This window comes from Genypterus blacodes, unplaced genomic scaffold (assembly GCF_046128005.1).
Source record: "Genypterus blacodes isolate CSIRO-AG114 ecotype Tasmania unplaced genomic scaffold, CSIRO-AGI_Gbla_v1 ptg000054l_1, whole genome shotgun sequence".
NCBI lineage: Eukaryota > Metazoa > Chordata > Actinopteri > Ophidiiformes > Ophidiidae > Genypterus > Genypterus blacodes.
Window position 1 is genome coordinate 2584433 of NW_027466866.1, and position 12834 is coordinate 2597266.

Here is a 12834-nt window from a genome sequence, read left to right on the forward strand (position 1 = left end):
TGAAGCACAGATAGTAGTCAGTTAGTAAAGCAGCACACTTGCCTTCCCTTGCCCAACCCCCACCGCCATAGAACACACACACACACACACACATTACATCCATCACCCTTCCTCCCTAACGGACACCAGTCTCCTAAATCACGTCAACCTACCTCCATTTACCAACTCCTCTTTTAATTAATTTGCAGCCCATCTAAATTACCATCTGTGGATCCACTGCAGAGGAATGAAATTTCACCAGTATTTGTTTCTACTTTAGCAGCAGGCGTGCTGAGGCTGCCCCGAGGAAAGCAATTAACACACTTCACGCACAAGACTCCTCTGCTGCGTAACTCTCTGCTTGTCACTCACAGATATCACCAATGGAGGACAGAGGAAATGGTGTTCGCATATAAGTGGGCTGATAAAACACTAATTAAAAAATAACACGTATGTAGCTGACGATGAAGCTTGAGTTCACTCTGTTTACGTTTGTTGCCGTAGACGTAACTTCAGCGTCCTGATCACAAACGCACACATGCAGCATTTGAAGGAGTCCAGGGGTCACGGGAGGTTCAGGTATCGATTCGTCTCGTTTCCGTGTAGAAATGTACTTTAAGCAATATGTTTCACCAGAGCTCTTAAATTACATTGTTGCTTCCTCCAGTGTGTTTGTGTGTGTGTGTGTGTGTGTGTGTGTGTGTGTGGTCTATGAGGGCAAATTGATAAACTCGGCAATAAATCAAGTGAATGGTTTTTCCACATAGGAGTGAAGCTGCTGCATGTACATCCCTTAATCAGCCCTCTGGCCCCGTGATCAATGACATCCCTGCCCTGTGTGTGTGTGTGTGTGTGCGTGTGTGCGTGTGTGCGTGCTTGTCCAGGCCTTGCATTTTGCTGAGTTGGGACACTTATTATGCAGTGTGTTTGGATCTTGTGGGAGCTTTTTTTGTGCGTCTGTCAGACTTTCACCTTTCCAGTAGATTCAACGGTAACTCAATTTGTGTGTGTGTGTGTGTGTGTGTGTGTAGTACATAGGAGCTGTGGTGATGTGGGCAGGGTGGATTAGCTCTCCGAACCCCCTTCATCAGCTGTCATCCGCCTCCATCTTTGTTCATGTAATCACCCATCATCTCCCCGTTCCCACCCTCGCAAATCTCTGAAAACACCCCGATCTGGAAAAGCTGCAGACTTGGCAGCTCGTCAGATCACCACACACCAGTGAGTGTGGAGATCAGCTGTGTGCGTGTCTGTGTCTGTGTCTGTGTCTGTGTGTGTGTGTGTGTGTGTGTTTGTGTGTGTGTGTGTCTGTGTGTGTGTGTCTGTGTGTGTATGTGTGACTCCAGACTGGTGGTATCAAGTGAGAGTCCTCACACCTGGTATAGCAGTAGTAGTGAGTTGGACAGATGGGGAAACAGACGAGAGGTTGGGCTCCTGCCACCAACCTCACTCCCTCTCTCTCCCTCGCTCTCTCTCTCTTTCGCCCTCCCTCTCCGTCTCTCTCTCTCTCACTGACATGCACACAAATACACCAGCACACACACTCTCTCGTCGTCTGTCCATCCTAAAAGAGAGGAATGCTCCACATGCTCATCACACCTAAAGGTAACTAGTCCCGTCCTGTGCTTGTATGCTTGTATCCCATAGTGACAGGGGGGTTAAAAGTAATCGGCAAAACTATTGAACCGTTTTCCTTTGCAAGAGTTCTGTCTGCATGTCTGGGCGATAATTAGAGGTCTTTAATTTCCTGCTTTATTTGGTTAATTAATGTGGGGACCTTGCCTGCCACTGTTACTCACATTAAAGATCTGAAAGGTGTAGTTGAGACACCTTTCTGTGCTTTTGCTGCCCTGCACACTGGCTTATAAGGTAACAGCTAAAATTAGTCTGGAACACTTAAAATGCAGTTGCAGCACTAACGAGAAACCTGTGTTATTCTTATTTATGGTGTCTAAGCTCTCTTGTCGCGCTGTGAGATAGGGAGTGAGGTGTGTGCACATGGTGTGAGGGTGTGTGTGAGTATGAGTGTGTTGGTGGGGGGTGGTTCAGTCAAATGTTGCTGAAGAGGTGAATCAGTAGCTGAGCCATGCAGCATTGTCTTTGTCTGGAGTCTATGGACTAAATGCAGTAAAGGGGGGCGTGTTTCCTCAAGGTCGTTCCTGCCACGCTGTGCTGCCTTTGCATATAGAAGTGTGGGTGTGGGTGTGTGTTTGGGTGTGGGTGTGGGTGCACGTGTGCATTTGAAAGAGTGCCGGCATTGTACAGTTGATTGTGTCACGTTACAGTGCTGCAGCCTGTTTAGAAATATTTCTTCCTTTCAAGTTGAGCCCAATAGAATCATTTCACCCCCATTTGTTAGGAATTCTGTGCAATTTTAAGCAAAAAACAACATCATTCAGGGCTGAATATGGGACTGAATGGGATGGAAAATTGCTGACGCTGTGTGTAAAAGGTGCAACAAAAGAAACTCTGTCAACTATGATGGTTGAATTCATTGGTGATGAATATTGAAGGCTACACATTATATCTTAGGTCCCTTTCCACTCTAACGTGGCTCCAGAAGACGGATTTCTTCTTTGAGGACAAATTATATTTTCCTACCCTCCCTCTCAACATTTTTCCCTTGTTCTCAGCCCAAAAAAAAATCAACAATGGCTGAAATGACTTTGTAAGAGGAAAGTCCTTGTGCCGGCTGACCTGCTGCTGTATAATGACCAGGTTCAGATGAAGACTAAAACAAATCCCTTCATCATCTCTTCCCTGATCTATTTATCTACAAGCAGCTTGACTGATTACCTGCTGGTGACAAAGGGACAGATCAAAAGTTGACCTCTTCCTTTTATATATGACAGTAGGTTAATGTCTAATGTGACATCATGTAAAGTGCTGTTGACATCATGTTAGTAGAAGAATGCCACACAAAAGGCAAAGGTGGTAATTTAATCGTTTAAGTCATTTGTTCACCATTTGTCAAATCTTTTGTCCTCTGTCAAGAAAATCTACACTTTGATTCATCCTTGTTTTACACACGTTTTAAACACCATATACACCATAGTTACTGACTGAAGGTGCTCTGAAATGTAGTGAAATCTATGAAATATTAACTCAAATGCTGTAAGATACAAAGATGCTGTTCAGCTCTTGTGTTTTCTGTGGGTTTAACAGAGACATCTAGTGGAGAGATTGGTGCACTGCGCCTGTGATCAAAGCGACAAACGGTGTCAGTTTTGTAGAGTTGAAGTATCAGTGAGTTGACATTTAGACTCAGCCAGGCTTATAAAGTCAAACTGTCTCTGTGGACATGCAGTAGTGAATGTGTCCCGGGTGTGTCTGTCTCTTGCTTTTATCTCACACAACTCAAAACCTGATTGACTGCGAATGGAAAATGGACACCCGGCGATATTGTTCTGTTTTGAAGATGTGTTTATTTCATCGTCTCCACAGAATAACTACCTGGTGTTCATGGCAGAGCTTTTCTGGTGGTTTGAGGTGGTGAAGCCGTCTTTTGTAAAGCCAAGGACCCTGGATAGCGAAGGCCCAGGTAAGGCATAGACATGTGAACTCTTGTGGTTTCAGTAATGGGACACGTACCGGACGTGCTGTATGTTTTAAGAGGGCAGTGATCAACCAGACTTCTGTGTTGTTTCACTTCAGAGCCGTTGTCCTTGTTTAAGAACATGCCAGAAATCCCCATCTCCAAGGCAACCAAGAGAAGCTTCATGGAACGACCCCCGAGTCCTGAGAGACCCAGGTATGCCAAAGCGTTTCACTCCCATCTGTTACTGGACCATCATTTGCATAAAGTTGGACACCAGCAGTATATTAGTCTTATAATGGTGATCTATAACATAACATTATCTTTCTTACTTTCTGTTTCTCTCGTTTTCTAGCTTGCCCCTTCGACCCGTACCTCGGAACTCAGGTGATTTATTTATTTAGTTTTAGGATGTGGTCTGTAGTTTGATGGTCATTTCAGCCACTAAATGATCAGAATTAGTTCCAAAATGGATGTGATGTTTTGATCCTTCTTTGATTTACTTGCATCATGCAGCAGAGATGAAGAGATCAACCTCAATGTCCTTTGTGGATGGCAACCTTGGCACCTGGCCCAAAGAGAAACGGTTAGTAATACTGTGTGTGTTTGGTTAGTGTGTGAATAAATGCTCCTCTGCCAAAGTAAAATGTATTATCAGTACAAATATGTATCTGTAGGGTAAATGACTAGTTATGCTTCTTGTTTGTTCCCTCAGATCCGGGCCTTATGGTGTGTCCTTTGACATACCCTTTGACAAGGACGACTCTGCTCCAGTCCCGTCCTTCCCCGCCCGAGGTATGGTCAGGTCCATCAGCACCGACGACGGTTCTGGCTTCAAGGTCCATCACTTGCCCCGAGGAATGAAGCGCAACCTGTCCTTTCAGCCGGTGAACGGTCAGAGCGCCGGCATCGATGAAGAGGGCTGCCCGGATAGCTTAGCTGCTGTGGAGCCTGGCATGCCCCCTGATGAACACGACTTTCCCAATGGACATGGGAACGTTATAGAGAGAACTCCGTCCATGGAGGAGGCCCTCCAGATCATCCACAGCCCTAGTAGGCCTCCAGTCGAGGGGACCAACAACGGTTTCTTCCTGCACAGCCAGAGCCATATACCCAGAGGTGTGAGCGGGTTGGAGTCGGTGTCTGAGTCAGATTCCAAAGGGCCTCTGAGCCCCACAGACACCACAGAGGTAGATACTGGAATCCACATCCACACAGAAGACATGCTGGATGAGGATTCCTCTCTGAAAGACTGTTCCGTAAACATGGACCTGGATATGGACACACCGAGTCCTTGCCCGAGCAGTCAGGGCAAATCACCCTCAGGAATAAAGATGACCAGTTTTGCCGAGCAGAAGTTGAGGAAGTTCAATCCGTCGGCCCCAGACTCCGGCAGAGGCAGCAGCAGCTCTCTGAAGACCACACCGGAGGGCTCCGACCTTGGCCTCCCCCTGTCTGTCTCCTGGGCTCCCACCCCCGAGCACAGCCCCGTGCATCAGCAAACCACACCGACCCCGACTGCTCAGGCGCCGCTCGCACCCCCGCAGCTTCCACCCAACGACCCGGCCCAGGCCATGGCCACAGAGATGGTGGAGCTCAGGATGCGTCTGGAGGAGAAACGGAAAGCCATCGAAGCGCAGAAGAAGAAAGTGGAAGCTGCGTTTACGAGGCATCGGCAAAAGATGGGCCACTCGGCGTTCCTCACCGTGGTGAAGAGGAAGGGGGACGGGGCTGCGAGCGCGGCGGAGGAGGAAGGGAGACGGACGGCGGAGGAAGGTAAGGTCACGAGCACAAGTCCCACCTTCAAGTTCGTGAGGAGCAAGGCAGACACTCCGGACGGGGCGGAGCAAGGCAGCACAAGCTCCTGTTGGGCAAAATCTCCAGGCGGAGGAGAGGAGGGCATGCAGACCTCTCCTCACCTGACGGAGGTCGACCTCGCCGAGTACACGCACTCCATCGACAAACTCAACCACTCGCTGGCCTTCCTTCAGACCGAGATGCAGCGGCTGGCTCAGCAACAGGAAGTGATCATGGCCATGAGGGAGCAGCAGCATCAGCAGGCGTGGGTGATCCCCCCGTCACACACAAACCCCTCACCGCAGAAATACGGCCGGGCTGTCGCGCGCTCCTCAGGTCCCTCTTCCCCCGCCGACTCCCCTCGCTCCACCCACCGCTCGCCGACGAGCATCAAACGCAAATCCGCCTCTTTCCACTCACGCACTCCCCGCACCCCCCGTCCCAATGAACTCAAACTGACCCCGTATAACCGGGTCCTGACTGCCCCGCAGTCTGTGGACAGCATCCCCAGACTACGGCGATTCTCTCCCTGCCAGACCCTTACTAGCTCCTTTGTTTACATGGGCGAGATCCCGGCAGGTGACAATGCAGACGGGGCCAAAGCCAAGGAGGCACAGGACGCTTCACTCTTTTCCCTTGAGAAGGATCAAACAGAAGTCGATTCAAACGCCACAGCCCAGGAAATGGAAGCTGACAGCCGATCCAAAATCACTCACGAGGAAGAAGGTGACCAGAAAGCCGGAGGTCAGAGGTCAACCGCACCTTTCAAACCTGCCAGAGTCGCCTCGTTCTCCGAGGTTCTGTCGCAGGCCGTGACAGAGACCATCGCGGCGACTCCCACTATGACGTCTCCCCCGGCAACAGCTTCAGGCCCAGTCAAGAGCAGCTTGATCGCGGTGTCACTGGACGACAGTCTGGAGATGCAGCAGGAGGGGACCGACGAAGACCAGGACGGAGAAGAGAAAAAGTGCCGCGGCTTCTTCTTTAAGGTGAAGTTTTATCCAGATCATCTCAGTCACAACACAGCAGGAAGAAGAGCAACAGAGTTCATTTAAAAGCACAAAGCAAGGTTATAAGGTATAATTTTTACACTCCTGTTGCTAAGATGAGATGACGGTTCAACGGTTTAAGAGAAGGAGCGAGCGCAGCACAACAGCGTCTTTACTCCACTTACTGCTTTGCCATGTTGCATGTTAGCAGCAGCCTGAGCTTGGATGTAGGTCAAAGGAAACTGGGGCCGTTGTGAATAATTCAGGCGCAGTTGTGGAAATGCGCGGTTAGAGACAGACTGAATTAGATTGTAAGGTCGGTTACTGAGGGACGAGAGCGCGGCGCTCACGTGACATTAAATTAGATTCAGCATGTGTGTGTGAGTGCTGACTGAGTTCACTCGAGCGAGCATGTTAGGACAAAGATGGAGTCTTGGTTAAACAATTCCTTGTCTCCTTGCACGAGTCAAGGTTCATGAATGTTTGGATCATTGAAGAGAAACGATTCAAACCTCTTTAACCCTTTATACTCTTATTCAATTGTTTTACAAAGTAGAGTGAACTTTACACATTTAATTTAGAAATGATATATTGTCATTCATTCCATTAGATGGAAAAAGGAGTAATGCGATATTTGGGAACGTCTGAAGGCCTGAAAAATGTCTGGAAGCATCAGAGCTATAAATAAAATGACTTACTGTTCTTCATGAGATTTTGGATCTGACTTTTCTTTCCTATGTGACTCAGGAGGAGGGGAAAGCAGAGGACAACATGGCCCAAAAGAGGGCAGCATTGCTAGAGAAAAGGATGAGGAGGGAGAAAGACAACCAGCAGAGGAAGATGCAGCTGGAGTCTGAGCAGGAGCAGAAGAAGGAGGAAGCTCGGTATGGTGCTACATCACAAGGGGCACAAAGTGACATCATAAGCGACTATAAATGATGACGAACATTTTCTCAGTGTCCGTAATTCCGTAAATCTGATGTGTGTGTTCAGAGTGAAAGCAGAGGAGGAGCGCCTCAGGAAGGAGGAGGACAAGGCCAGGAGGGAGTTCATCAAGCAGGAGTATCTGAGGAGGAAGCAGCTCAAACTGATGGAGGACATGGACACCGTCATCAAACCCCGACCCGCCGGCGGGGCCAAGCAGAGGCGAAGCCGACCCAAGTCCATCCACCGAGACAGCGTGGACTCGCCCAAAACCCCTGTTCGATCGGCCACAGGTAACCACGGAGACGAGCTAGACTCACAGCCCTTCCATTTGTCCAGTCAGTGTGCTTTCAACAGAATACTAAAGCTTTATGTAACATCTAGTAAGTTAGAGTTAAAAATCCAACATGTTGACGTGTGGAAGGAGCGATGCAGCAGCAGTGTGTGTATGTATGAGTATGCATCTGTGTGTTTTTGACTGTGTGTGATTGAAGTGTAGGACATAACCTGAGGGAAAAAGCAAAACTGACCCTATAATCTACTTTTTTTGCCCCTGAAAACTCAAATAAGAGTGCAAAAAATGCGTTTAACTCACCCTTGAAGTTTGGTCAGAAACATATTGATTCCTACACCTTTCCTGCTCATGTGATGTCATCGGTGGTGTAACTGTGCCGTGCTGTGCCACATCTGGCTGTCTCACATCCAGGTTCACGCCAACGTGTCTTTTCAGTCTCCAGCCTGTCCCTGGCATCCCTCAACCTGGGAGACAGCGACAGCATCCACTCTGAAAAAAGATTGCCAAGGTGAGAAGACACTTTTGATTGTTGATCTGCGGTGCTAACACACAGGTTTGGTTCTCAGTTTAACCCTTTTATCGACGCTTCCATGATGATTCTTTTGGATGCGTTACTCAGATTCATTCATTCAATCATGGAACAGTTTTATGTCCTCAGAAATCCTGTAAGTTTGTAAATCTGTGGTGCTGATCAGAGTTTTCTGCGTTGTAGGGACTTTAACACTCTAACACTTGATCCTGGCTCATTTGTTGTGTTGTCTTCACTTGAACACAGTGACAGAAACAATTATATTTCGCAATATTATCTCTGGCACATTGGGAGTCAGCGGTTGTTTGTTCCATCTCTGGACAACGACAGCAGCACTGCCAGCACCGGTGTGATTTAAGCTGGCTCAGAGTCTCCACGGTTACCGGAGCCTCTAACATCTCTTCTGTGCTCTTCCACCCTTCCTTCCTTCCTTCCTTCCTTTCTTCCTTCCTTCCTCTGCTCCTCTCTTCCCTGCTGTTTGCCGCCGTGTCAGATCTGCTAGCTTAGCCTCTGGCAGTCTCCTCTGCTTTCTGAGCCCTAAACTGAGAAGGAGAAGGTCAGTTTTCATGTTGTCCCCAGTGCAATCCTACACTGAAACCCAAACCCCGCCCCCTAACCCCACACCTGCTGAGTTTCTTGTAGGGATTGCACCTGCACCCTTTTGTTCCCCTTTTGTAAAGCTCCTCATGTCTTCATGGCTGATCAGCATCCCTGCTACCTAACCTCCCCTCCACCTGCTCTCACTCCTCGGCTCTCCTTCACACCCCAGGGTTCAGAGACGCACGATCACTCTGCCTAATCCCTTTGAACGCACTCGCCATTAAACATCCAGCGATTTAACATTTACATATTACGTTTCCACGAAGGCAAGAACATGTTTAAGTCACGCTGGTTTACAGTCGTTCCAAAAATTACAGATGATGTAATTATCCATAATTGCAGATGAAAGACTTGACAAGAATGGCAGCACCAAGTCTGTTGCTCTGCCCCGCCCATATTACTTTGACGAACATTTTAATTACCATGTAACTGCGTTAGAGCAAATGTTGTCTTGTTCCTTAGGAGTGGCCGTTGTAACTTTGCCAATGTCCTCGACTGATGGCTGATTGCTTGTTTTGATTGCGATACCTGCTACGCCTCTTAACTTACACCAGACGCGACCTCACTGCCGCTGCTGCCTGTGCTTGCAACCTTTGCTACACTTCCCTCCCCGGCAAAGGCTCAGACTACATGATGACCATGTAGACAGGGAGGGAAAGTGACACCAGACAAATACTGGGACATGTTTAGAGTATTTGTTTGTCAGGAATCCGTGTGATTTGTCAGGCTACTAACCATTGAAAAGTTGCATTGCTTTATTTAGTTGGTGAGTATGATAGTATGTGTGGAGTGTGGAGAAGTGAAGTGAAGAAAGTTATGTAACATTGTGCATGTCCTACATCTGTGTGTGTGTGTGTGTGTTGTCATGTCCCAGGCCAGATTCTGCTGACGGCTTCCTGTCCCCCAGCCGCTCCAGCAGCAGGAACGGAGAGAAGGACTGGGAGAACGCGTCCACAACCTCCTCGGTGACGTCCAACACAGAATACACCGGTACGTCAACTTTGCGACATTCTGTGTTCCCCAGTCTCTGGACACAAATGATCAAATCAACTCCCACAACGATGTCATGTCATTGGCGGTTAAGTTATGAGGAAAGGCCCGAGGTTAGATCGCCCAGTTTAACCTCCAAATGAATTACGATCGCCAAAGAAGCAGTGTTTAGTATCTGCAAGTCCATTAAAGTACTGTAGGTGGAATTTGTATTGACCTCACTAAAAGCTTTTATCTGTATCTTTATCCTTTTATACAAACTTATACTATGATAAAACACCATCTCCAGCATCTTGCCAATTGATCCTATTCTCTGATTAAGTGATTTAATATCAATCATGGTCAATCGAGTTCGATTCCAGCCTGTTGGGTCGTTTTACCTCCAGCTGAGCTCATTGTGATACTGAATAACTTTTTCCTTCTTGTTTATATCCAAAATTTGGGGAGGAAATCAAATAGGTGCATAGGTGAATATTGCCTTCGCCGGTTATTTCTGTACAAATCTACAAATATGAAACGCCCAGAATGTATTTGCGAAACAGACGGCGTGAAATCTGGCACTTGGTTGCTATGACAACAGTGTATCATTGTGTTCTCGTTGCAGGACCGAAGCTGTACAAGGAGCCCAGTGCCAAATCGAACAAGCACATCATTCAGAACGCTTTGGCACACTGCTGCCTCGCGGGCAAGGTCAACGAAGGGCAAAAGAACAAGATCCTGGAGGTAAGAGCACGGGGCTTCAGATTCAGTGGAGCATGTAGTGGCATCACAGGAGCTCACGGTAAACTTTATTGTTCGTATACCAGCAAGAGAACCTTACAGATAAAGGTTGCTACAGACGGGAATGACTCATCGTACGAGAATCGTGATGAATCACAATTTGAATGTTGCTTCTATCTGAACATGTATATTGTCACACAGAATACCCATCTTACATGCAACGGAACAGAAAGATTGCTGTTAAAACACGTAAAAGAAACTTCAATTTTAATTCTAATGTGTATTTCTGCATTCGCCCCTCGACAGCAAATGGAGAAGTCGCAGGCCAACAATTTCTTGGTCCTGTTCCGAGACGCCGGCTGCCAGTTCCGCTCCCTGTACACTTACTTCCCCGAGACGGAGGAGATGAACAAGCTGACGGGGATCGGCCCCAAGAGCGTCACGCGGAAGATGATCGACGGCCTCTTCAAGTACAACTCGGACAAGAAGCAGTTCAGCCAGATACCCGCCAAGACCATGTCGGCCAGCGTGGACGCGGTGACCATCCACAGCCACCTATGGCAAACCAAGAAGCCGGCCACGCCCAAAAAAGTAGTGCCTGCCCAGTCGTAACCCCGCCCCCTTCTCCTCTCCATTTCAATTTGCACTTCATTGTACATATCCATGAAGATTCAAACACCTGCAACGCCAGTTAGATGAATGCATATTTGTCTTTTTAATGTTTGGTTTGAAATTTCAGTTTGTTCCTCTTCTTCAATTTCTTTCCCGTATTGAAAAACTACACAAAGACTCGGGTCCTTAAAGATTTTACGAACAACTGGAATGTACACCAATGTGGAAGAATGATGCGAGAGCGAAATCACGAGTGTCAGGTTTGAGTTATTTTGTGAAACACGTGCGAGTGTGTAAGATATTAGAGATTTTTATTTCCCATGTGCCAAGTGTCAGAAAAGAGACAGAATGAATGCTGGGATGTTTTTGTTTTGGTAACCTGAAGCACTGAATGTCATCTTGTACAGATTGAGTTTTGATCACGTTCACCTGTCGATGTGCGGCCTTACGTGCGTTTTGGTTTCAGTCGATTGTAAAGCGTCACACACGCAGAGGCTGTTTTAGAAGAAAACTTTTTTTTTCTTTCTTCATCTCTGTGCTTGAACTAGTTTGTACAGTTAAGGTACGTAACACTACAAAAGGGCCAAAAAGTGATTTTACATACAGCTAGCGTTCGTCACACACTTCCACGTGTGCTTAGCTCGACAAAGCCAAGCGGTTTCAGCTTTTTTCCGAGGAACGTGATTGTAAATAATGCAGCACGTCGCTCTTAGATCACCGGGGGTTCTCAAGCCGTGACTCAGGACACCTGCAGAGACGACCCCGACCCACTTCTACTCCACTTATATGCTGTCTAACTCTCTTAAATCTTTACCTTACATTCCCTTTTGACGCCTAATGTTGATTAAGTATAACTGCCTGAAAGTGAAAACAGTAACGATGCCCAAACGGTGTGTGTGTGTGAAGAAATGGAAGAGCTCAGTATTATTAGGGGTTTGGTTTGTAGCTGTATTAGATTAATGTACATTCACACACACGCCCACTGATATGAGGAATAGGACGTTTGTTTACGTCACCATGCTTCAAAATCAATGGATAATATTAAATTGTGTTATGATTCACTCTTGAGTTTGCACGTGTGAACAAAATCGGCACTCCTTGAACACCATTCAGTATATATATATAAAGTTAGTGCGTCAAAAGTTTAGATTTCTATTTTTCATTCATAGAAAATGTTAGTTCTGGTTATAAAATGTTTTTTCCCTTATTAGTTTACATGCATTTTGTGTTTACGTTGTAACACGAACCTGTGTAGAGCTGATAAAGATGCCACATGTCCTAGATAGATAACGCTTTCTATATTTATATACTGTTTGGACAATTGCTTAGACACAATAACACATTACGGGTAGAGAAATGCATCGAGGTTTGTTTAATGTCAGTATCAGGTTCCTTTTGCCACCAAATCAACTTTCAACACACACATACACACACATACACACACACGCCTGCTAATGTGGTGCTTTGTTTTCAAATAGGGGGATAGTTTGACCAAAAGAGATCATGTACATGTTCTTAAAGATGTAATGTAATACGACAGAAGTGTTGGGCTGTTATTTATTGGTTTGGTTTGACCACAGCAGCTCTGTCCGCCTGCTTTTTTTTGCCTGTTTACGGCTTTGTAAAATGTTTATTTAAACTGTAAAGATATTGTACAGCGTGTTTATGTGAGCTCATACTTATTCACTATGATGACTTTGTTTTTTTTGTCTAATGCTGTGCTGTTGTCTCTCTCTCTGTCTCTCTTTCTCTCTCTCTCTCTCTTTGTTTTTGCATTGAATAAAATCACGCATGGCCTGAGCAAATATGTGGTGGTGTCCATAGCAACAGAGGGAAATGATACATTAGTCTGGAAAGAAACGTG

At 46.7% G+C, this 12834-nt stretch overlaps 1 protein-coding gene across 2 annotated transcripts in view; it reads left to right on the forward strand.

Moving 5' to 3' along the window:
- The window catches only part of camsap2a (calmodulin regulated spectrin-associated protein family, member 2a), a 34339-nt gene extending 21578 nt beyond the window's left edge, over positions 1-12761 (forward strand). Inside the window, exons 7-17 of one of the 2 annotated variants that reach the window (XM_076151361.1) lie at positions 3424-3520; positions 3634-3730; positions 3870-3901; positions 4031-4100; positions 4230-6300; positions 7048-7184; positions 7294-7517; positions 7931-8027; positions 9523-9638; positions 10243-10361; positions 10665-12761. In XM_076151361.1, the coding sequence (XP_076007476.1) occupies positions 3424-3520; positions 3634-3730; positions 3870-3901; positions 4031-4100; positions 4230-6300; positions 7048-7184; positions 7294-7517; positions 7931-8027; positions 9523-9638; positions 10243-10361; positions 10665-10970 (3366 nt within the window). In that variant the 3' untranslated portion in view covers positions 10971-12761. The remainder of the gene's footprint in view (positions 1-3423; positions 3521-3633; positions 3731-3869; positions 3902-4030; positions 4101-4229; positions 6301-7047; positions 7185-7293; positions 7518-7930; positions 8028-9522; positions 9639-10242; positions 10362-10664) is intronic. The other variant, XM_076151362.1, reaches the window with a different exon arrangement.
- The last annotated feature ends 73 nt before the right edge of the window (positions 12762-12834 follow it).